The 26,520-nt window shown below is 37.3% G+C and overlaps 1 protein-coding gene across 4 annotated transcripts in view; it reads left to right on the forward strand.

Annotated features, from left to right (window-relative positions):
• The window catches only part of LOC117991970 (zinc finger protein 608-like), a 189,094-nt gene that overhangs the window by 50,215 nt on the left and 112,359 nt on the right, over positions 1-26,520 (forward strand). For all 4 annotated transcript variants that reach the window (XM_069505271.1, XM_069505272.1, XM_034979610.2 and 1 more), the window contains one exon: positions 9,197-10,096. In XM_069505271.1, the coding sequence (XP_069361372.1) occupies positions 9,257-10,096 (840 nt within the window). In that variant the 5' untranslated portion in view covers positions 9,197-9,256. The remainder of the gene's footprint in view (positions 1-9,196; positions 10,097-26,520) is intronic.

Below are 26,520 nucleotides of genomic sequence, written 5' to 3' on the forward strand. Positions count from 1 at the left end.
AAGAAAGATTGATTAATATAGGACTTAATGAATCTAACCATTTTACATTCTTAATGCGTTCTTTTCGAGAGATATTCTTTGTTGAACACAATCAAGCATTGTATAAATAAAATATAAAGCCACAGATTGATGATATAAACGGCATTAACCTCTTTTATAGACCGCAAAAGTAATCTGTATTCATTTGGTGTAGGAAAAATACTCGTGAATTTTGTGCTATAAATGTTATATTAATGTACTTTCTTGGGTATTTTGATTTTAGATAGATATGTATATATATATATTTTTTTTAAAGAATATTAGCCATATTAAATGACTAATATTCCCCTTTCTTCTCCAATTAAGCGTCAGGCTTGTGCTAGGAGTAGGTACGACAATAGTGCAACGGGCGGGATTTGAACCGTCGACGTTGCGGTTTTTCAGTCCACTCCTATACCGGTTGAGCTATTGAGCTATTGAGATATGTATATGTCGGAGAACAAGAGGATGGCCGATAATTATTATTGATCTTTAGCCGACATCAGAAGGTAGTAATTAATAAGTAGGTACTTTAATCCATGTTCTTTACAAATAGTTCTCAGTACTGCAAACAACTTATCGGATAAGTCAGGAATTCAGGGTGTACTTACATGAACCAGGCCGCATATGTGAACTAACGATATTCTTGTGTTATCAAATTACCTTAACTATCCTCAATTACAATCATTGCGACTCACACGTATCGCACACGGAAACCATCGACGTCACACAACCAGATCACCCTAACCTAACCCTACCTATGGTCGCCTCCAACCACCCCTCACAGCGACCCCTCACCTCACTCTAAACTAGCTAGCCTGAGCTAAACACTACATCGTGTGATTAGGGCGCAATTGCCATTGCAATCTCTCAATCAAATCACGACCTATTCCGTTATCTAATCATCTCAAGGTAATCAATCACAACTTCATGAACGCTCTTAAAAGGATCATTGCATTGACTCTCTTACGATCTAAACCAGATCTTATATAATTGACTTCTCATTACTAATTCAGAATATCGCAATAGCTCTACCTTCTCCACTCTGTGCACATCTGCATACAGAACACCATAGCATCGTGCGCCACACGCGCCACGACTACTATCCACCCAAATAAGCGATCACAACAGAAACCAGGTAGAAATATTATTTACTTACTATTCGATCTCATGGGCAACTCATTGTCTAATCCATTTCAACATTACACGAGAGTCATCAATGATTCTTTACTAACCGGGTTATACGATTCTAAAGCGGGTACTATCAAAGTTAACTTCAAGTTACTATCACACTAAACTATCACTTCAAACTAGTCATTATCTCAACTGCCGGTATATCTCCAATTACATTCTAAATTACTAGCGTTTGCAGAAATAACCTTAACGGATGTCCTTAGAATAATCTATCCACTGAGCCAAACGTTAACTCACGAATTACTCTAATATTCACCAATAATTAATATTCCATATTCGTCAAACAACTACGCGAACATTATTAATAGTGCTTTGCTGACAAAGTCACCGGATGGCACTAGATGTTACGATTTAACACAATGTACATTAGCATCGAACAATTACTGTTCTAACTATATCACAATCACCGAATTAAATATCACGATTAAGAAACTACCTACCTATCTCAAATATTAAAAATTAGCTAAGCTCTAATCTGATACTTAATTAATTTAATGCGAGAGAGAATTTTGAACAATAACAAAATGCGTGCGTGTCAAAATCCAACTCTGACAACTAAAATAAAGATGGCTACCTTCCGTACAGTAAAGCTTCCTTCATACGTTTCTTTTCACGGAGTCTACGACAGTAAGAACTCTTTCAATATCGACCCTCCAATATATATTATTTACTTACTATTATTTATTACTAATATTTTTAAGAACGTGGATAAATAAAAAAAAATACATGTACATACAAAGTCATTACATATTGGTATGACTGAATAAAGTTATAGCGGTGATGGATTATGGTTAAGACATTCGGTCTCCGAGTCGGGAGGTCCGGGGTTCGAACTTCGATGCCGGGCACGAATCTGTAAATAATTTTAAATACGTGACAAAAATTTGTGGACCGGCAGGATTCAAATCTACATCTTCTGGGTTCGCGCCCGACGCCTTGACCGCTAGGCCACTGTTCGCTAAGTGTCAGTGACGAAACCAGTACTAACACACACACACACACAAACACACACACGAACACACACACACACATACAGTACAGTAAAGTCAGTAGTACAGTAGTAAAAACACTATAAAAATTATAAAAATATACGAACCTCTAATTTTTCGGAGTTCACTTTCGATCGGTGAAGGAAAACATCATGACGAAACCTGCATCCTACCTGTGAGTCTCCAAGGTGTGTGATGATGGCCAATCACTTGGCCAACGTGGTAGACTGTGGCCAAACCCTTCTCGTTCTTAGAGGAGACCCGTGCCGTGCTCAGTAGTGAGTTGTTGATGAAGTATCTTTGGACCATTTTAATAATAGGTATGTATCTACATTTAATTAACCATTCGATCAACTTGTTTGCTTCCTTTATGACGCTATTATAAAGTGGGTGTATAAATTTAATTAACCACCCAAATATTTTAATTGATGTAAAAACATAAGCATTTACATAAAAATATATTCAAGGCAATTTATCAATTTTACCGGAAAACTGCGTTTTGATTTCACGCATGTTTCCGTTTATATGTGCGAATTGCTAACGATTCCTTAATTGATAAACATTTATAACAAATTGCACGCGATTCCGAAAGAAATGCATATGATGATCGCACATTAGGTACAAAGTGGATCCGCACGCGGCGCTGCGTCTTTTTTGGGCTCCGTATATCTAGAAAAAAAGGTACCCTGGTCTGCCTGTCAAGGGAATCAATATCTATAAGGTACTTCCCGTGGACATAGAATCATGGGCAGCTAGCAATGTCATCTCCATACAATACACAGCGACAATAAATTGTGCACTTACCCATGTCAATTCATGAGTTGTATTAGAGCAACCAAGTAACCGCATAATTATCCGTTGTCACGATTTACGTAACGTACCTCTATTATGTGCGATTAGCTTTAATAAAACGTAATAGCATTTTACCGTTCGGTATATTTAAACAGCTAATAAACGTTATTATACCGGCTCATTATGGCTCTTAAAGAGCCAGCAATTTGCTCGCGGCACAATTTCGTTGTTGATAGTAAGTAACGTCATTATAAGAACGTGAGCCAACGTGAGATAATCAACCGACATCTATTATCGCTCGCTCACATAGCATGTTGCGAGACTAGATTAACTTTTTAGTGGCAATTCACTTGATGACTTCTAAAAGGTTTATTGATGAAGGTGTTATAAAATGTTGCCTAAATGTTAATGCCCGTGGTAATTCTACTCGTATGTAAGAATAAAAATACGTTACGTATAATGTGAATTGTGAATATCATGGTAATTTAAATTCCAACGTCAGTAATCCGTCTAGAGAGCATTAAGAAATAAAATTAGCGTCTGTTGAAACTGGAATTCAGCCGGATTAGACTTCGAAACTTATTAACAGTCGGTACGAATAAGAAATTCCTTGAAAATAATGAAGAGGATTAAGAGGATTTTCCAGTGAGTTATTTTTAATTTATTATTGCTAAACTAATTCGCAAATCTGATTGGTGGTGAGAGGTAATTTCGCTGTACCTTTTTGTTTTTGTATTATTTGCAGTTTCCCCATATTTGCAACAAAGAAATGTGAATTTTAACTACTTACTTTAAAAATACTTAGTTAAAGCTACAGTTACCGTATATAGTATTTTAGTTTTTTACTAATCAATCAAACTGTGGTAGAGAAAGTTTTTGAAATTGCGGCTCGAATTGAACCATAAAATCATGGAATAACTTTGTAAAGTACCAGATAAGTAAGTAACTTCTTGGAAATGCAATGAATGAAGAAAATTTCTCAGTGAATTATGAAAAATTCATCTTTTCTAAACTAATATCCGAGAATCCCGGAGTAGGCGCATTACATTTCCGCGTCACAAGCAATTTTTCTCGTAAAGTGCAGGCGGGTTCGATGCTCGGGCAAAGAGCCAAGTAGCGCGGCTTGCCCGTAAATCTTTGGTAGGTACCAGGCTCGCAGAGCGTCGAGGAGCTCCCAATCAGCCGGCCTATTGACAAACATACGGCCCGAGCATAATGGATTCAGCTGCGATTTATCCGTGGCTCTTTCTTTGAATTTCGCATTCAATCTAGCGTTATTTAAGCAGTCGAAATGAATAATGGCTAAATATTAAGCTTTATTTTGCCATTTGAGAGAGAGATTTGTGGCTTCCACTGCGATTAATTCTTCTAACAACACACTTTGTTAATGCTATAATATCTATTCGTAAATTATCTTAATAAATGAATACCTATTTATTTGCATGAGAGAATTATTGTACAGAATTGTCTGCTTACGAGATTTCAATATTGCGTATGGTGAATTTAGTTACAGCGATATGTGACTTATTTTATTAGATTATGCTTATTTATTTATGTGTCAGTTACATACATATTTTTTATTTTATTTTATTCGTTTTTTGCAATCAACAGCGATATATACAATATAATTTTACATAATAACAGACTGAAAATAAGGCCAAATAGGTATTTTTTTTACAGATTACTTAAATAGATATTAATTATAAATTTATAACAGTACGTTTGATAATGTAAACAAGCTTTACAATAATATAATAATATGAAAATATAAAAGTCAATTAACTAGTAAAAATATCTAGTAGGTGATTCACAACATATGTATGTGTGAGTGTATGTGTGTCTGTGTGTGTGTGGGTGTGTGTTTGTGTGTGGGAGAGAGAGAATACGTGAGAGAGTATGCGTGAGTGCGTGCTTGTGGGTTTTGATATTATGCGGATTTATGTACTATTATAGATACCAGTACCTGTAGATAGTATATACCTGCACATACTATATCAAACTCTATATATCATACATATACCTACACATACTACACCAAACTCTCGCCTACCAAGGTATATTTCAAAGTCAATAAAATAGCTTCAGTAATCTAAACACGTATAATAATTTTTTAGCTTAGTAATAATATGAGTCACAAGTCAAACAGTACCTATTACATTAGTAATTTTTTTTCCAAGGTGCCACTCTATTACCCACTGATGTTTTATTATGGGTTAATTTAGTATGTGCTATTCCCTAACTTATGATTTATTGATATCATTAACACCCGTGATTAACACAATATTCAGTTCTCACTTCCACGAATCGAATCCGGTATCATAAATACCGATGTTTTTAAATATCATCAATTCATTATATTATAATTTGTTAAATATTGAAGCATGTGGAGAAATACATTTTTTTTATATTGCTTGAGGATTTCCGGTTGTAAAGCATTTATACTGAACCAACCTACAATTACGAGTATAATAAATGAATAATTTTAACATGTAAGTACTTTAAAAGAATTAAAAGTATTTTTAGAAATTCTTACCAAGCGAAGCCGCCGCGTGTTAGTTAGTCTTTAAATAAACTGGTAGACTATTTTAAATTATTCTTTAACTACTTATAAATTAATACATATTACGTGAGCTACTTACGTGAGCAAAACTTACAGGTGTGATTGCGGCCTAATGAAATGTACCTATTGTCGTAAGTTAATCGTGTAAGCTACGTAAATGTACGTGAGCAAAACCTACAGGTGTGTATACAGTGTGTATGCGGCCTTAACTATTAACTTCGCGTACATTACCTACCTCTTTTAAATTCATGATAATATGTATGTTAATCGTAAAACTTCTTTTCCTTCACTCGTTTGCACGATTTGTCGTGATTTTTTCAAACGGATAAGATTAACGCGACTGATCGTTGTTACCTAATGTCTGATTTATTGATATCATTAGCACCTCGAGTCAGACTGCCGTGTTTTCTAACTATGGCCATTTGCTTTTAACAACATAAAGGATTACTTAGGAATAGTTAAATGTCATTATTTATAGTTATCATTATCACTTGGCTGTTAGGTGTTTAAATAATAATAATATAGTAATAAACGTCTATTGTATAAGTAAGTAGGTATATAACTTTTTGTCTAGCGTTTGAAGTTATTACAATGTGATGAGCAACATCTTTTATCAAAATGATTACAAGTTTATCGTAGTATTATTTTAATATAATTATATAAAAAATATAACAATATACTTAATGCAGTGGATATTGAAGTTTGACTCCATTATGGACGGAGATATTCTATCCACTTCACTATATTCATTATATTCACTTTACTCATTTTTTGAAAAGACGTGAGGTGTTGTGGGACAGCAGATAGAAGCGAAGCTTCTTATGAATTTTATACAAAATTTGTACTTTTCACGCTCATTTATATAAGCAACGATACGTGCTGTTAAAGGTGCGTCTTATCGCCACATTAAAAGAAGTATGAGGTCTCAAACGTATGTTAGAAGCTTCGCCTCGATAAATTGTTGGTAACTAATCCGTGCTGATAGTAAGCGTAACGAACATTCACAGAGATATTTTCTAAATTCATGCAAATTGGAATCAGGAAAATATTTTCACTGATCAGAGACGCCGTATCTCCTATCTACCTAATACCTATAATATTAATTTATCTGTTATCTTAAAGATAATTAAGCATTAATAGATTCAGATAGTAATTATATATTACCGCCTTTTAAATACATACCTACTCGTCGGAGAGACAGGTTCCAAGAAACTCATGTTAACGTCTGTTGTAAGTTGTAAGTGCGGTCACGTCTTGCTTCGATTAATTGCTTAATTACCATCGGTAGTCGGTAGCTCGCTTACAAGCCCCCGCCGACAAAGTAACATGAGACAAACTAACTAAGTACTTCCTTTAATCATGCCATTTAGTGGACTTGTCCGGTTGGACATATTTCACTTTTATGACTCTACTGTAATTAAGAGAAAAATAAATTATTGTGTTAATCAGTTAGTTAAAGATGCTGTTAACCTACAATGTGCCTAGTCATAAAGTGTTTGACGAAAAGACGTAAAACTACTTTTACTATTATTTATTACGTACTAGCTGATGCCCACGACTTCGTACGCGTGGATTTAGGTTTTTAAAAATCCTGTGGGAACTGCTAAATTTTCCGGGATAAAAAGTAGCCTATGTCCTTCCCCGGGGTGCAAGCTACCTCTGTACCAAATTTCATCAAAATCGGTTGAACGGTTGAACCGTGAAAAGCTACCTGACAGACAGACAGACAGACACACTTTCGCATTTATAATATTAGTATGGATTTAATACCTTCTAGCCAAGCTGTGTTCTTGTTATGGCAGCTCCCGGATTAGATTCCTCACGGGGACAATTTGGTATTTCATAATTTTTAAATTTTGTCTGGTCCGGTTTGGTGGGAAGCTTCGGCCGTGGCTAGTTACCACCTTACCGTCAAAGCCGTGCCGCCAAGCGTTCCGGTACGATGCCGTGTAGAAACCAAAAGGTTTAATGAAAACTGTCATAGCCCTTCCAGGTTTGCCCGCTTCCATGTTATCACTTACCAGCAGCAGGTGAGATTGCAGTCGAGGGCTATTGTATCGGAATAAACGGTCGCTTGTCGCTGTCGCTTGCCGCAGGTTTTGGACTCGGGCCTTTACTGTAAATGAAAGTAAAAGATAATCCATACTAAGACCATACTATTCTATACTAGCTAATTGTCTAGTAGTAGAATAAATGCGAAACTCGAAAGTGTGTCTGCTAGCTCAGCACAGCCTATGAGGTACAGAGTTAGCTTACATCCCAGGGACGCGACATAGGCTACTTTTTTCCCCTCATAATCAAAGAATCCCTATGAGATTCTTAAAAATACGCTTTTAAATTTAAAAAAATTCTACAGAGATAGCTTTTAAAAAACCTAAATCAACGCGGATGAAGTCGCGGGCCATCTAGTAAGTAACAAAATATTAATCAAAATAGAATAATTCTCATAAAATCCATGATTGAATCCAGTGATCTAAGTGTAATAGGTACCTGCTCGTGAGTTATAAATATCTAGTCATTCATTCATGTTAAAGAGTTCATTCTTCTTTAGATAAAGATCGTGGGAAAATATTTTTATTATTATCTTCCACACTTGTTACACTTAGCAAGTACTTATTTTTTTGTAAGAATAACTTTTAAGTAGGTACCTACTGGGATTAACGGTATTTACGAAAACAGAGAAATACCAATGATTTTGCAAGAGCTTTGCTTTACTTAGTCAAAATTTCCAAACTTACAACAATTATTATTATTAATTAAGATGTCTGCCACTTAGATACTTAATAAAAGATGGCAATATGCCTGACTTTTTTTAAATTAATTTTTAAAGAAACAAGTAAGTATATATGTATTTTTTCTGAACAACACAAAACGATCAATTACTCAAAAAACGAGCCCTTTTTGCCTGTGTTAGTAGCATTTGACCTTCTCTACAACCTCTCAAAGAGACCGTAACGTTTAACTGGACATCCTGAGATAATATCATACATATGGTTTAAAAAAATATTAAAAAAATATTTCTCCGCTTGAAAAAGTTTCTGATTTTAATTAATATATACAAAACAAAAATTTAAAAACAAATCAAAGGTTTCATTGACTGCACTATAGTTGAAACGACGCGACGACGCGACGGTGACGCGACGGAGTTATATTCTCGTAACCGTACCTATGCTAAATAAATGCTTGATCCCTAATTAGTTTCCTTATTGCACTAAATATCTAAGAATAAATTATCGCTTCGTTTAGTAGTACCTACTATTGTAGGATACGGGATTATTCCACGCTCAGAGCTAAGCGGGCTTATCTACGAGGTTTTATGAGAGTTTTACGATTATTGCCACTTCGAATCGGTTATAACTTCGTAAGATATGAAATTTCTTCAAAGGAATAAATTGAAATGGATGTATTCATTTCGGTTTTATGGAGTTATTTTAATTTTTATAGCGTTTGTAGATATAGGTATATTGTAACGTAGGCTCTAGGATATTATGTGGAGCAGGCTGACAAATTATGATTTATGTTTTTACATGTTAACAAAATTCAAAATTTATTGAACTAGACCACCCATAGGTTATAGAGTAGGTATGTTATTTTTTTCAGGTTGTTGTAATTTTTGGTAAATGTTTGGTGTGGTGTGTTGCAGGGCTACAATGGTGTGTGTTCGCGCGGGGCTGCGGGGGGCGGGCGCGGTTTGCCGGCGCGCATGGCGGCGCCAATGAGGGAGGGCGCGCCGGCCGGCGGAGCTCGCCCCGCGCCCCACGCGCACCCCGCCAACTTCGAGTACGATGACAACGAGTGGGACATCGGCATCGGCGACCTCATCATAGACCTCGATGCCGACATAGAGAAGACGGCCGAGGCGGGCGGCATGGCGGCGCGCGCCGAACCCGACGCGCAGCGCACCGCGCTCAAGATGAAGATCAAGCGGACCAAACCCGGCACCAAGAGCTCCGAGGCCAAGCACGAGATCGTCAAGTCCAACGAGATGAACGGCGAGCCCAAGCCGCAGGCCGGCGCCGCGCCCGGCTCCGCTGCCAAGCGCGGCTCGGGCGGCCACCGCCGCGACAAGGCGCGCGACAAGCACCACCATCCGCACGCGCCGCACGACGTCAACGGCGTGGCGCGCGTGCCGCCGCCGCCCAACGCGCCCGGCCCGCCCGCGCCGCCCGCCGCGCCGTTGCCGCCCGCGCCGGCGCCGCACGTGCCCCACGCTCCCCACGCGCCTCACGTGCCCCACGCGACTCACGCGCCCCACGCGACTCACGCTCCCCACGCGCCTCACGCGCCGCACGCGACCCACGTACCGCATGCGCCGCACACGGTGCCCGCGTCTCCTAAACCTGAGCCGCGCCCCGCTGCCGCGCCGCGCCTCGAATCGAAGCCCGCGACACCGCCCGCGCCTGCGCCCGCAGCGCCCGCGCCTGCGCCCCCACCGCCCCCGGCGCCTGCGCCGCCCCCGCCCGCCAAGCCCGAGCCTGACGATTCGCGGCAGGAGCAAAACTCGGCTCAACCACCGACAAAGAAACAAAAAACTGAAACCAAGGTAAGATTTATTATTATGTTTCATCTTAACATGTTCACTTTTGGTACTCTAGATTAGGATCGTGCTGTGGAAAAGCATACTTACTTTAGGTATTCAAATAGGTCTTCAAACTTCCAGAGTTAATGCGCGTGAAGACCTGCCAACCCTTAGAAGAGTCGACTGGCACTGATGGCGCGTAAAGGCGCAAGACAAGCGTGAATGACAACTTCGTGTGAGACGCCAAGATCCTTTGTGAGATACAGTGATAAATATGCCGGTAGTAACAGTGCAGCGCCTAGGTTTACATCCTATGCAATATTTAATCTAGTAATAGGTAGTTGAAAGACATTTTACGCAATAACGCGGACGTCGCTATTTCGCTCGCATATGCGAAATAGCGCAGTCGCTATGCATTTGTTATCACTTACCTAATCTCAAATTAAGACTTCAACATTCTAATTTTACAGAAGTTAACAGATCTAATTAGGTCGCTTCCTGGGTGTGCTTGTCGTAGCATGACTACCAACTATCATACTATACTTATAATCACATTCGTTAATTCTTTGTCATTACATTATCTTGTTCAAATTATCATCTAGTTTGCAGCGACATCCCAAAATCTGTCGTCAAATCATGTGTAAATGACTAAGGGCCATAGCAAACACGATACTTTTAGCATCAGCGATCGACGATCATTGATACTGCATCGCGTTTTGATGACTCTGCGTTGAATCGCCGCGCTTGCGCTGTATTGTAATCATGCATTTTTGCGGTTGTTTCGATGACATCGTTTTGAAAACTTTCTGCGTTTTATCGCTGTATTGAAATCCATACTAATATTATAAATGCGAAAGTGTCTGTCTGTCTGTTTAGCTTTTCATGGCCCATCCTTTTGACCGATTCTGATGAGGTACAAAGTTAGCTTATCTCGGGGGCGAACATAGGCTACTTTTTATTCCGCAAAATCTTAGAGTTCCCACAGGATTATTACACGGGAAAGGTAACTAAATCGCCGATCGCTGATACTAAAAGCATCGTGTCTGCTGTGGCCGCAAGAGATACCTAATTTCCAAGAACGAGCAATATCAATTGCCGTGATTGACATCCGGCGTAGGTACTCGCATACCGGTATATTTATTTGTATTTGTACTGCGCGATATTACATCCTTGATCTAGATTCGCGACGAGCCCGATTGTGACTGAGTTGAGTTTATTGTTTGTTGGCTGAAGCCCGCGGCTGCATCCGCCCGAAAGACAGACATATTTGTTTTGTTAGACATCTGTCTCTACTCTCTTGAATTATTATTATAATCCAAATAAAGTTCAAGAATCCGATTCGACAGAAAGAAATCCGACTATAGTGCGTCCGAGATAAGAATAGGAGTAAAATTCCACCATGTTGAGACATCTTAACTAGCGTACCTAGATTTTTATTTGAGAAGTAGAAAATAATAATTAATTATAGTAAAAACAAAGCCTCAACCAGCGAAACCTGTTATCAAAATATAATGAGTAGCTTGACAATAAAATTATGAGGGGACTAAGGAACTATATGAGGAACACACATCTCAGTTGCCACTCATAGTAATTAGAAAAACCGGCCAAGTGCGAGTCAGACTGGGGCACCGAGGGTTCCGTACTCGGGTATTTTTTTCAACATTTTGCACGATACCTACTTCAAAAAGACTTACCTACCTGCCAAATTTCATGTTTGTAGGTCAACGGGAAGTACCCTATAGATTTTCTTGACAGACACGACAGACTGACAGACAAATAGACAAACAGACAAACAACGAAGTGATTCTATAAGGGTTCTGTTTTATCTTTTGAGGTACGGAACCCTTAAAACCCTTCTAAGTATATCGAGATTTGCGACTAGAAACAGAGAGACAGAGAGTCGTCATAACAAATCAGTGACAACTTCTAGTTATATTGTAGGTAATTTGTTAAGCACATAAAGGAATCCAATCAATTACAATAATCGCTAATTGTCCGATAGCTGCTATCGGCCTTGTATCTGATTGTTTCGTGTATTTAATTGCCGGAGCTTAGGGGTGTTTGCCAGCTTGATTGAGTGCAAACGGTGGGGTGTAATCCGCGCTGTCGCCCGCTCGGCGGTTCATTAAATCACTCCCTACCTTCCCTCCTACCCTCCTACCTTTCTCGTTACAAATTAATGCGATTGCGGTCCGGGCTACTTATCTCGCAATCTATACTATTAAACTATTTAGCCGGACGGTAATTTGTAAATGATGGACTTCGTTGTAAATAAGTACCTATAGAATTAATTATATAGAAGGGTATTTCATACAAAAATCATGAAAATGTCAAATGAATATGACACCGGACATCAAGATGTACGCAAAAACAAGTTACAGTCCATAAAATATTTAGTTCCGAATGTCCTGTTTTGTGCCTAATACTTACTAAGAAGTATTGTTACTTTTACCGGTATTAATAATGGTACATATTTGGATAACGTTAATCGTTATTTTTATCGTTACTTTTTAACGTTAGCATAACGGTACTTTAGTAACGCTACACAAAATTTACCCGGTAATTTGTTCCCTGGGTAAGCACGTCTTATAAAATGTACAACAGATTATGTCGCGTTAAAAGCAACACAACACACTACAACACTGTAATATGTCTACGGGTTTAACTAAATTACTACCTACCTTCTCTCCTACCCTTCCCTCTACCCTCCTACCTTTCCCTTTACAAATTAATGCGATTGCGGTCGAAGCTACTTATCTCCAATCTATACTATTACACTATTTAGCCGGACGCTAATTTGTACTAAATTTTAAATGACGGACTTGAAACACTTAATGTGAAAAATCTTTATCAAGACTGTTGAAAAGCCTTTGGTGCTGATTTCTATCCAGTCGTATCGGATTGCTGTCCCGTTGGACTACGAGAGAGAATAGAGTGTTTTTGAATTTGCATATACATTTTGGCAGCTCTAAAATATCTCCTGTGTTGTTGACTAGTCTGTTTCGGTTGCCGTGGCTGAAATTCGGTCATGAGAACATTGTTGTGCTGTGAAGATGTTGCAACCAAAACGGATTTTTTTATTGTTCACAAACATAGATATAACCATCCTCTAGAAACTATTTAAATGTGTACGTGAGGATGGCGAGAATTTATCGCAATGATTGACCATTTGGAAATTGGAACGCGTCTCGAGAGACAGATTAGTCTGCACGTCTTTCTAATAAAATGTATGACTTCGATCGGCTTCTGTCGGTTCACAAGACACTACAACAAAGTAATGTCTGCGGCCTTTAACTAAATCACTCCCTACATTCCTTCCTGCCCTTCCCTCTATCGGTCTATCCTCCTACCTCGGCTCTCTCTTTACAAATTAATGCGATTGCGGTCGGTCGATTTCTAATTGATCTACAATCTATCTATACTATTACAAATTACAATATAATTTAGTCAGACGCTTATTTGTGTTCAATTATTCGGCTCCTTTGGTATTAACTATTAAATTTTAAAAAATACTCTTATTTATTAACATACTTACTCATTACAATCATTTAAAAAAGATTTTCATCTACTTCATCATCATCATCAACCAATAGACGTCCACTGCTGGACATAGGTCTCTTGTAGGGACTTCCACAACGCCACGGTCTTGCGCCGCGCCGCCTGGATCCAGCGGCTCCCTGTGACTCGTCGTGTTCAGTGACTCTGGGGGGAAAGATTACTTGCATACAGAAAATACAAACAACAGAAATATTCCTAAAAATACGGTTGAATCGGTCTTATTAGCAGCGAGGACCTAAGCTGACGGTGGCCAGGACTCCAGAATGAGGAACCTCCTCCCAATGCTGTCGCCTCAAGAAGTACTGCCTTCTCTATCTTGCATCGCAGCGATGCGAGTGTCCTTGCTCGCATCCTTTTTTGCGTCTTAGATCGCGATCGATGACTGTCCATGCGCGAACTTTAAACAATAAAGCGGGATTAAATGTAATAATTTTCAAACTTTGTGATATTTTGCTACGAGATTTTTCACAGACTAGTAGCAATGTTACATATGATAAAGCTTTACACGTTATTTTTCATATGCTACCTATAAAATGGTCCATCTCTACAGTGCACATATCATTAATCAAAAACGTGACATCGCGTTGTTGCAGTTTGCCCACCAAGACATCTCATCACGGCATTCACGCCAACCACATCGAATTACGGCGGCGGCTTGCGCAATCATATGATTAGGCGCAGAGGTGGCTGTAAGATTTGTTGAGGATTTAAAACAACCTCAGATGGCAGAACACCGCGAAACGTAGCGTTGGCATCCTTATTCCTAACTAGCTTATCCGCGACTATGCAAATTTCAAACCCCTATTTCACCCTCTTAGGGGTTGAATTTTCAAAAATCATGCATGCATGCCAAATTTCAGCCCAATCCGTCCAGTAGTTTAAGCTGTGCGTTGATACATCAGTCAGTCAGTTAGTGGGTCAGTCGCCTTTTCCTTTTATATATTTAGATTAATAAAAAGAAAATTCAGATTATACAGCGATAAACGACACGCTCTAGTGATAACATAGTTATTACAGTTTACATCGACAAGTTAATAGTTTTATGTGATTTTATGATTTTATGATATTAGGCTATTCTGATAAAGATTTTATCAGTAACATAATGTCTTACTTACTAATACGAATTATTATCTTTATCGAAGTTGATTTGGCGAAGTTTCAAGAACAAGAGGTTCAATATTTGAAATTCACTGTCTGAGAAATCGGAATATAATAATGAAAAGATTTCAATAGAATACAGTACCTACGTTAATACGTACGTACTACGTTAGTACAGTAATACGTTTTTTTTTGACAAAACAAAATGATCTATCTAGTTTCTTATCTAAACTTATACAGGTAAAGTTTGTAAGTTTGTTTGTAAGGTAATCTCTGGAACTACAGAACGGATTTTGAAAATTCTTTCACCAGTAGAAAACTACATTATTCCTGAGTAACATTGGCTATATTTTATTTTCAAAAAATTAGAGATCCTTACGAAAATTGTAATAAGCTACCCGTGCGAAGCCGGGGCGGGTCGCTAGTATGTAAATAAAGATCAATTGCTGCATGTATGAAAGATCATCATTACAGAACGGCTTGTCCGATTTGGTAATGTTCAGAACAAGGTTTATATGAAAGATATTTTTGGAAAATCCACCAGATACTTAAGTCGGGAATTCGGATGGTATTTTTGTTTGGAAATTTCAATAATTTCTCATTTTCTTCATTAGTAAATTGCACTCGTGCGAAGCCGGGGTGGGACACTATTTTGTAATAAAAAGAATTCATTATTATCGATATGTAATGTATTCAATCCACGAATAATCCCACAGCGGTCTCTCACATTACATCGTAACCGCTGTATTTTATGACAAAACTAAATTGCTCAACACTCACCAGCCACGGCGTGAAAGTTTGAGCGCCGGAGGGTCGTCTCCCTTTGCTTTTCTTGGCATCATTCGAGGGGAGCGAACACACAGTCTCCGAAATTCCACTCATTAATCACTGTCGAGGGCTCTAAAAATTTCTTAAGTCTCCCGAAGTGCTCCGGGAATCAATTTAACGTTTTCTAAGGCCCTATTTCAGACGACCGATTACTATTATATGAATCTGTCGACAAAATGGCTCAAATATAACGCATATATGACAATAATATAAAACATAAGCCACTGAATAAATGAAGATGAAAGAAAGAATATAAATATTTTAATTGTCACATCAAACAATGAAACAACTGAAAACAAATCCATCAATCAAAGCAGAAATGTTTGAAAAAAGTAAGATTAGTAATTTGAGGCTAATCTGCGCTGTTGAAAAAACCGGTCCAACGATAATCGAAGCCATACGTTGTCGTGACATATTTGGAATAGGATTTTAGAAATCAAACAAAAACGACAAATAAATAAATAATAATAATAACTCATAATCATTTAAAATTCTATATCGGAATCTTTGAGTTTTGTTTAGTTTCTTATTAAAGATCGGCCTTTCATTTACACAACCTGCGACAAACTAAGAATAGGACAATATATACTTGTAAAGCGCGTTTGATAAATCATATAACATGACAAATGAGACGTGTAGTAGGTACCACATAATTACATAGAATAGATAGTGCCATACATTCTTTCGTTGTCTCTGCCACTTGGCAAACATTCAAACGGCCCTTCGAGTTCACAGAAGTTTTTTACGAGTTCATTTCCGCGATTAGCTGTTTACAAGGTTGTCACATTAGAGTTTTAAACAAATTATTAAAGCCCTAAATATCTCCACGTAAATCACGTTATTCGCTCATTTTTTTGTACGTCTACACATCGCTCCTTGCCTCAGTCTATCGGGATGGTACAGACATTATCTAACACATTGAATAATTGATGATACCGCATGCAACAGTGAGATGGCGATAAAATTCGCCTATTTACATAAATCGGTGGTCTGCGGTAGACCTAAAGTATCCCAAAGTGCTACGGGAATCAATTTACCATTTCCTAACTCTGAAACTCCGGCGGCGTGATAATTAACAGCGATATCAATTTAAAATGCCTCACTTCACCAAGCATTGACTCTGACATTGTGCCAGTCATTTTCATATCTAATTGTGTCAACGCCTTTGTGTTCGCGCAACGTCTCAGTTACAAATGTAATTTCAACATTTACTTTAAGTATTTATTATTATCAGTTTACACTATCACTTACTAATATCGAGCGTGGACATGTAGATGTGATCTAAATTAGAGACCAAGTGAAATCAATAGTCAATAACTTATAACATCGCTGGAGTTAGGTTAGGAGTATTATTATTAATCATTTAATTTGAATGGTCTAACTGGGTCTGACACAAAATATGAAAACTGAAATAATTTTTGCAATGTTTCAGGCAAGTCAATATTATTTTCAACTGTCTACTTCTAAAACAGCCTATTTTTAACTTAGTCTATGAGTATTTTATTGTGATTTCTTTCCGTTATAAAATTGAAATATTACTGACTAACAAATAAATTAATTAATAAGCTAAGCTGAAAAGAGTATCTACTGAGTCTAAAACGTTTTTTCCCAACGAGACATTGATCTTTTATAGTTCATTGTGTTATTGCTTCTATGGTTGAAGTTTTTTTATTTATTTATCGTACATCGCTATTATGCTTTTCAATCGCATATGAATCAAACAAATAGGGTGCGACCCCTGTCAGTAATACTTTTTGCTTTATAATAATCTTCTTTATTTAAATTTACAACTTGTATTTTTATCGAACCAGTTTGTTTATTATCTTCGGTGAGATCAATTTAGTATTTTAAGTGTTGGGAACTAAAAATAATAATCTGTGCTAATATTATGAGTAAAATATTCAAGTCTCAGTCTTTGTTTGGTTGGTTTCATCATTATCAAGTGATAGTCGTCAATTCAGGAGGATTTCAATTTCCCACACGCCATGGTCTTGCATCCGCCTGAATCCAGCGGCACCCTACACCTCGCTTGATGTCTTCTGTACTGCTTGATGCTAGTGAGGGGTCTTTCGACGCTACGTTCTCCGGTGCGAGGTCGCCATTCTAGAACCTTGGGACGTCAACGTCTATCGGTTTTTCTTACTACATATTATAAGCCTTGCCCATTGCCACTTCAACTTCGTAATTCGTTAAGCTATGTCGGTTATGGTATGGTTCATCTACGAATCTCCTTATTTTTGATTTGACCACGTGGAGAACCTCCAAGCATAGCTCTCTCCATCATCCGCTGAGTGACTCTGAGCTTTCTTATCAGGCCCATAGTTAGCGGCCATGTCTTGGATCCATAATATGTCATCTCTGGCAACGATTGAGGAATTTTGGACAGGAAGACAATCATCTCGAAGCCTCTCGAACGCTGCTCAGCCGTGTTGGATTTGGTGGGTAACTCCGTTCTCTGGTTTGGTTTTATGAAATAAAAAGAAATGGTATTGGGTGAGCTACAATACTTTTGTTAGAAGTTTCTTTGATAACGTAATCATTTATAAATTTCTTAAGTAGCGTTAATATTATTTTTAATGTTATCTTTCTACAGTTTAAGTTACGATAGCCGCTTATCGAACCCGTCCACATACTGGTTTCTTATCGATAAGCGCTCGTTATTATTTATAGCTGTTATGTAACTAAAGCCGCGTCGATTACATTACGATTTGAACATGACAAATTAATAGCATTCCTATCATTAGAAGCATTATGTTTAACATCTCCGCGTCTTGGAACGAGGTTAATATCACTACCTCGCTCGATTATACCGATCGCTCCGAATAAATTTACATGCTGATTACCGCTTGATCAGTGTTCTCACTTCTCATAGGGCTTGAGCTCCGGAACCCCTGTCTTGCAACTCCGGAGTTTCCAAAGATTAAAGGGTCTTTTGTAAAACTGGAGTGGAGTTGTGGAGTGGTAGTTGTGAGGTGGAGACTTTCGATTTCAGATTTTATAAATAAGTCAAAGCCTTTTCAGCGGTTACATATACTGTGAAGAGTCTTCATCAATTTTACCTATTAAAACTTATCTAATTTGATTTTACATGTCATAAAATAAAGTTTCCTTTTCATTTTTCTACATGCTTAGCAAACTTGAACATTCATTTAAGCGCAAAAAATATTCAAATTAGATGCATTATTTAGTCACATCCAATTTTTTCAATGAAGCTTCGAAACATGAAATGCTGAGCATCAAACCCAACTCAAGAGCTGAAAAATAGTCAGAATTTCAAGCCCTAGTCCTCTTCCTTTGAAGCCGAGATATTCCTTTAAATATTTCTCAGCGAACTGTGCTCATTTTCTGTACTTTGTCGCTTTGAAAACGTGATTCATTTGATATTCTATTTGTACAGTGAATAGTCAATGGAATTTGTACCCAGAATACACATACTAATAGATTCAATTTGGTTCCTAAATTAGCAATGGTGAATTATTTGAAAAGAAACACGTCTGGCTGTATTATTAGAGCTAGAGATTGGTTATTTGCACAAAGCATCGCCAGCGCGAGTGATATAAATTCTGATGAATTTTTCGCTTCAACGACTTTATTTATATCCCCACAACGGACGTATCGCGTTACCTGCCTCGGGCGTATCATCATTCATTTCACAAAAACGTTATTGCCCCGGCCCCGGCCGAAAAGCCCCGCGATCTCTGTTGCGAATTAAAATTTTAATATCGAATTCTCGATGTAATTGATTGATGTGATAAAATAAATCGCCTCTCGGGACAGGTTAGCCCGCAGATAGAGATTGCGGAACGAATCGCTACAGTTATTACACTGAATGATTTTCAATATGTTTTATATTATGTTCCCGCGCTCGTTGAACTGATAAAGCTTGACAAAATTAGTATGTACATATGTTGAGATTGTGATTGGTATTTATACGACATCGTAATATTAAATTCTGCTGATCTTTTTTTTATTAGATCAAAAGTGTTTTGTGCACTGTAGTATTCTTCAATTATATCTTAGTGGTTTCGTATTTGGTTATTATTATTAATCAATAATAATAACCAAATACGAAACCACTAAGGTTGTACTTAAATCATCGAATTAGTTGGGGTATGTATCATTATCATCATAATTAAGTAGTACGGAGCAGAAAGGTTGTGTGAGCAGGCGAGCAGAAGGCGTAAGGAGATAGCAGCAGCTGTCGACTCGACTACTGAGCGGGCTAATTATTATTGGCGTAATGAGGATGTGAGGCCGGGCAAAGCCCGCGGCGTCGACAGCCTGCGCTCTAAACAAACGCTATTATTATTTCCGCTTCACATTATAACAGCTACAGTACCTACTACACAATTCGTTAGCAGCTCGTGGCCACTCGTTTATAATGTCATGAACAATTGAAATGATAATAAATTCCCCGCCGCACAGCAAATTGATTCAAAATTAATTGCGTCGACTGTTAGCCAAGTAACTCCTTTCGTGTCGACATCGATATTCATCACGTTTACAGTTAGGTACATGTTTAACGTTTCGTGATCATACAAATGCATTATTGCTTACGAGAATTGGCTACTTAACAATTCGAGAATAATTACGAATTAAGCTTTTAAGATCTGTTGTAAAGTAACAGCGTTTCATTGGGCTTTCAACAATAAATTCTGGAGTCTCAGTTGTCATAAACCCATTTAAGTTGGACAGTGTTCGCTGTTCGGTGTGTTGAGTATTCGGATTGCGTCGAGCTGCTGGTCGAGTTGGGCCTGTAAACGATCGACCGATCGGACAACTGGTTTGCGGTTTTGTTGGTGGAAGCTGTAATCCGCAGCTGGCGTGTACCTGGCCGCCTCTTTGTTAGAATGGAAAGTTTCTCGGGGCAGATTTGTCGCGGTAAACGCTCACCAAATATACATATAAACACCAATGTTATTTCTAGTTAACGCTTTCAGAACTTCGGCTTTAGCTCCGAACGAGCAGTTTAATTTGCGGTACGAGTTATAAAATGAATAAAACTACTCGAGGTTGTAAAAGCGAGTTAATGGTTGGGGAGCGCTCGTTTTATCATTGCGATATACTCGTATTTTCCAACATGGTTTATTTCATTTAATGCCTTTGATGTGATGCGGAAAGTATTCCGTAATAATATAATAATTTGTACGATATGAGATATGTATTTTAATTAAAACCTTACAATTTACAATGAACGAGACGGACCGTAAAGCAGTTAACAAAATATCTTAATTCATCGTCAGCATTATGCTCACGATATTAACACCAGATGCGAAAGGGAGAGATTTTCGACTAAAATAAACCCGACAAAGTATTACACAAAATCAACAAATCGTTTGCCCGACTAGTCAGCAGACTAATAAAACCTTCACAGATGCAGGATAGGGGAGCCGGGGATCAAAAGGCGATTTTTTGTTACCTTTTTTTTTATAAGCCGCTATTTCGCCCTCTTTTGTGTCCGTGTTGTTTACTAATGGGTTCTGTTCGGTTCGACTTGAGATAATAACTTTAGTTTTTTCTCGGCCATGTGTCGAGTTGAGTTTTTGCCGCCGGAAATGCGAGAATGCTGTTTGGGCGGATTAAAATTTATTTGTTGATTTTGCGGCTTAATCTGTGTTGGGATTGTTCGCGCGGTATGTTATTTTTGCTCCAAACTTGCTCTTTAAAATGTACTTAGGTATTTCGATTTTGTTCGCACCGGGTTAGCGCGGGGGCTGTGAGTGTGCTCGGCGTCCCCATCCCGATTGCCATCTTCACCTGTCGCGTACTACAATATGTAGTTTGTTTAACCGTAAAAAGAGGCTTCACCACCGCGGCGAAGCCGGTGTGGTGGTTTTCATGGTGTTTCATTACTTTTTGAAATCCCAACAAAAGATGACACTATTCGACTACTCGATCAATTTGTGTGAAAATTTCGACCATGACCGACCAAGAACCGAAGAAGACCAAGAGTTCAAGCTCGTACTTATAGGTTTTGTCTTTTTAAAAACTTGCTTGTCACTCTTAGGTATAGGTTGATTAATGAATCAATTCCATTTAATTACCGGCGTGTGTTCTCACCCCTCCGATTCTTCATCGCCTGCAATATCGGCGGCCATTTTCGTTATCGCCGCTTAATCAATCACCGCTCGTATAATTCCCCAATATCCTGCGGTCCCACTAACAATTACACATGAGGGCCCCGTATCGGCTGTGTCCAGTCCTGGTATGGGGCAGTGACATAAATTGTCAGGAAGGGACACTCGCCTCTATGCGCCCCTGGTTACCCTCGGTGTTTTTAGATAAAACTCCCTTCCTTAAATTCTTTCTCCCTCAGCCAGTTTTGCGAAACTCTCTCTGGATTGAACGAACTTTAACGGCCGAAATTAATAATTGGGTATTTTGACTACATCAAAAATAAATTATTTCTCAGTGATTATTAAATAAAGGGTCTTCCAAAATACGTAAAATCCACCTCCTTTATTGGTTTTTAGTGTAATAACCATTTTAAATTATCGATTAAACTAAAAAAGCACGTCAATTGATTGTGACATCATACACCGGTATTTCATAGAATATCGCATACTAAGCGCGCGTTTTGACGTTTGATAAAAAGTTACTGATTTGACTAGTTGTCAAATACCGTATTCAATTAATTTATCTGTAATTTGACGATAAATAACTTGTAACCTTAGATTATGGATTGCTCTCCACTACGCAGCTCAACGGAGTTAGGTTAGCAACTTTGTTACTTGTCACAACTCATAAAAGTCCTTACAATTTTAGACATAATAGAATGTTGCGGCTACAACATATTTAGTTGCTAAACTTATCAGTTATCGCGTGGGATTCTCTTTGAAAACAGATATTTTGAACCTCGCTGGAAAAGTCAAGAAAGACATTATAATTCCTTTATTATATAGTGATTTTATGATTTATTTTATGATCAGTCAGAATAAATATGCAACATAGTAGAAACAAGAAATTGCAAGATAAGAATCATGTAAGATGTTATCAAAACTTCGCAAGCTGTGTCTATTTAACTCTATATTGATTTTTTCTAACATGAACGCTTTATTTCAAATTCAAATAACTCCAATTTCCATCAAAACAGACCAACATGAAAATCGGTCTTGTAAAGTTTTCTGAATAAAATCATTGCAATTTATAACGAAAAAGGAACACTTAACAATACCCGTAGTCAAAAGCAAAACCGTAGGATTTTGCAAATGGCGCCCGAACGTTTTTTTATATAGTTATTTCTGTATATTTTGAGAAATTTTGTAAATTTTATGAAATGTACTCCGCTGATTGTACAATTTTCTAAGTAGTGACACATTGCAAAGAGCACTAAGCTGTTTTTTATGGTTAACTAACTAAATAATAACTAATAGTTAGAAATTTTGTTTGATAGTTTAAGTAATTTTCTGAGTATAGTCCAACATTGGTTTTTTTTTCTTATTTAATTAACACATTATAAATGGTGCTTATGCCGTTCAATTATGTTATTTGACTTACCTTTGAGGTGTATAAGTGAATGTTTGCCTTCAGTTTAGTAATAAACATTGCTTAACTGAGTTGTTGTTGGGTATTGCTTTCAATAGTAAGTACATCTTATGTTTGAAAATTCCGGTAACTTAGTATAATTAAAGTTTTGAAACGCTATGTGCCGTTAACTAGTTACACACATACATTTATAAATACTAAGAGTTACAACTTGTGAAACTAAATATATAAACTATATTCAGAGATTACATTAAGTTCAAGTATGAAGTTATGAACAATTTTTTTTCAGTGACTTGATACTTCATTATTTTGTTGAAATTTTGTTTAGAGCTGTGTTAAGGTTATGATAAAAGCTACTTCACACACAAAACATGTTAAGTTTAATTGAATGCTGGTAGTTTAAAGTGACATTTAGAAACAGATTTTGTTGTATTTTAGGTTATGTGTTAAAAGTGTAAAGTAACAGTCATCAAACCATTGCACAATCTCTTTGTTTTTTTTTGAAAGATAATATGCTAGTCAGAGTTCATTGCAACTTTGCTGCCTGTTTACTTTTGTAATTGTAAAGGTTGTAACACACTGTGTACTCATAAAGGTGATACTGCACCTTACAATCATTTATTCAATTTTGGGAAGTTTTATTTTGTTATATTTTGTTTACTTTAGTAATAATATGTGCTTGTATTATTAACAATATTTTGGAATAGGAACATAATTGATAAAATAGTTAGGATAGACTTAAGAATATTGTTTTTGTTGTGTATTTTGCTTGTGTATATTTAATAGTTTAAATAACTTCTTTTGTGTTTGTGTTTAACCAATTTGTATAAGGCTAAACATAGACAGTTACACAAGCTCGATATTTTGTTAAATGTGTTTTGACTTAACACAATGGAACAGACTTTTGCCCAGTTTCATTCACTTTTGAAGGACGAATTGTGTTATGAGGTATCCATTCGTTCCGAAACTCCAGCACCTACAGTGCTAGGTTTAAAGAAACAGTTAAAACAATTAATTCAGGAAATTCCTTCTGAATCAATTTTAGAGACAGATTTCTCTTCTGAAAGTGAGTTAGGGGTTATTACTAAAAAACTTCAAGACTTAGAAGATTTATTAAAAAAGTGTTCTGACACTAAAGATAGACATGCCCTCTGTAGGTCTAAAGCTTTAGCTTCACATTTGTACTTTAGAATTTTGAGAATACAGTGTTCCGAACTCAGCTTAATAAGTAGGAAGAGTGAATTACATACAAAGTTGCAGAGTTTGATTTCCAGATTAGATGCTGACAATGAGTCGTCTCACGACGAATCACTGGATTCCGAGAGTACCGCCGTTGACTGCACTGGTGATAAAAATGTTGCCAAGTGGAAGTTAAATTTCAACGGACAGGGTGATCCGCGCAGTTTCATCGAACGCGTTGAGGAATATAAAAGATCTTATGGCGTTTCAGATGGAAAATTATTTGTTTCTGCATTTCATCTTTTTACAGGCCGAGCATTGTTATGGTACAGAGGCAACAAATGTCAAGTTTCGTCTTGGTCAGAATTGAAAACTTTATTTTTAGAGGAATTTGATGCAGTAGATTATGACTACAGGTTGCTAGGTGAAATTCGAGCAAGAACACAAGGCTCTGAAGAACCTGTGTCTATCTATTTCGCTGTAATGTTTGGCATGTTTTCAAGGTTGTCAACACCACTTTCCGAAGAACAAAAGTTACAAATTTTATTACATAATATTCGCCCTTTTTACTCAGAACAATTAGCTCTTGTTGACATTAAGTCTGTCGCAATGTTGAAGGAAAAGTGTCGCAAACTAGAGGCTGCGAGGCAGCGTTCCGCCTTATTTTCTGAGCCTACTAACAGTAAGGCAACTTTAAGTTCAGAGTTTGCTTACAAACAAGTGACAAAACAGATAAACACACTTTCAGTCACACCTGCACCTAAGGTTGATACAAGTAAAGGCACTGATTTTACGAAAACAAATAAACAACTATGTTACAAGTGCGGCAAGGGTAACCATTCCTTTAAATTTTGCAGGACAGTTCCGAAATTTATTAGATGTTTTTCGTGTGGACGTCAGAACTTTACAGTAAAGACATGTCCAAGTTGTAGTAAAAAGGCGATTAGTAAACCCGCTCCGGACAAAAATTCAAAAAACTAATTAGTAAGAACTGTGCAGAGACACAAGTAAAGAACTTGGTCATTAACAACAAAACATCCCTTTTACCTGACACAGTTCTGTATTCAGTGGATAAACGAGACTTTAGGCCACATTTAAAGGTTTTGTTGACGGTTTTGAGATTACAGGTTTACTAGATTCCGGTGCTTGCGCGTCAATTTTGGGTAACCAGGCGCACAAGGTTTTTTTGAGATTCGGTTATAAATTGCATAGCAGTATTGATACCACATTTTCAGTGGCAAATGGAGACAAACTTGATTGTATGGGTTATATGTTTATTCCGATTACTTATAATTCCGTAACTCACATAATAAAATTTTTTGTAGTACCCTCTATAATAGCGGATGTTATTTTTGGCTGTGACTTTTGGAAAACATTTCAGTTAGCCCCTGGCATTTTTGATAATTTAGAATTAATTAAGGCACCTTCTCAATTTTACAATATTTGTGCGATTGATAATAAACAAATTCATACCATCACTTCTTTTGAAAACTTATCATCTCAACAGAAAGAATTAGCCCAGTCTGTAGTAAATAAATTTTTAGATATTTCTTCAGAGAAAATTGGATTGGGTAGAACAAAATTAATTGAACATGTTATTGACACCGGTGATGCCTTGCCAATAAAAATAAAACAATATCCACTTTCTCCCGAAAAGAAGGAAGCTTTAAGTAAAGAGTTAGATAGGATGCTGGAAATGGACGTAGTTACTCCGAGTGAAAGCCCTTGGAATAACCCAGCAATTTTAGTGAAAAAGGCAAATGGAGACTGGAGATTTTGCCTAGATTGCAGGAAATTAAATTCAGTGACAAAGGGGGATTCATACTCAATACCGTACATTCCACAAATTCTAGATAGCTTGAAAGAGGCAAGGTTTTTATCATCGATTGATTTAAGTTCAAGTTTCTGGCAAATTCCGTTAGCTAACGACTCTCAGGAAAAAACCAGTTTTACAGTTCCTGGTAGAGGGTTATTCAAATTTAAAGTCATGCCGTTTGGCCTATGCGGTGCACCAGCACGACAGCAGAGGTTAATGGACCAGTTATTTAATCAAAATTTTTGTAGTGATATTGAAAATGGAATAGTATTTTGTTATATAGATGATATTGTTATTTGTTCTGCTGATTTTGAAACCCATTTAATTTTATTAAACAGAGTTCTGGATAAACTAAAAATGGCTCAACTATCCATAAATTTTGATAAATGTAATTTTTTTAGAAACTCTTTGAAATATTTAGGGTATATAGTGGATGAATTTGGTTTACGCACAGATCCTGGAAAAGTTGCCGCAGTTTTGAACT

Source organism: Maniola hyperantus, chromosome 20 (genome assembly GCF_902806685.2).
Source record: "Maniola hyperantus chromosome 20, iAphHyp1.2, whole genome shotgun sequence".
Classification (NCBI taxonomy): domain Eukaryota; kingdom Metazoa; phylum Arthropoda; class Insecta; order Lepidoptera; family Nymphalidae; genus Maniola; species Maniola hyperantus.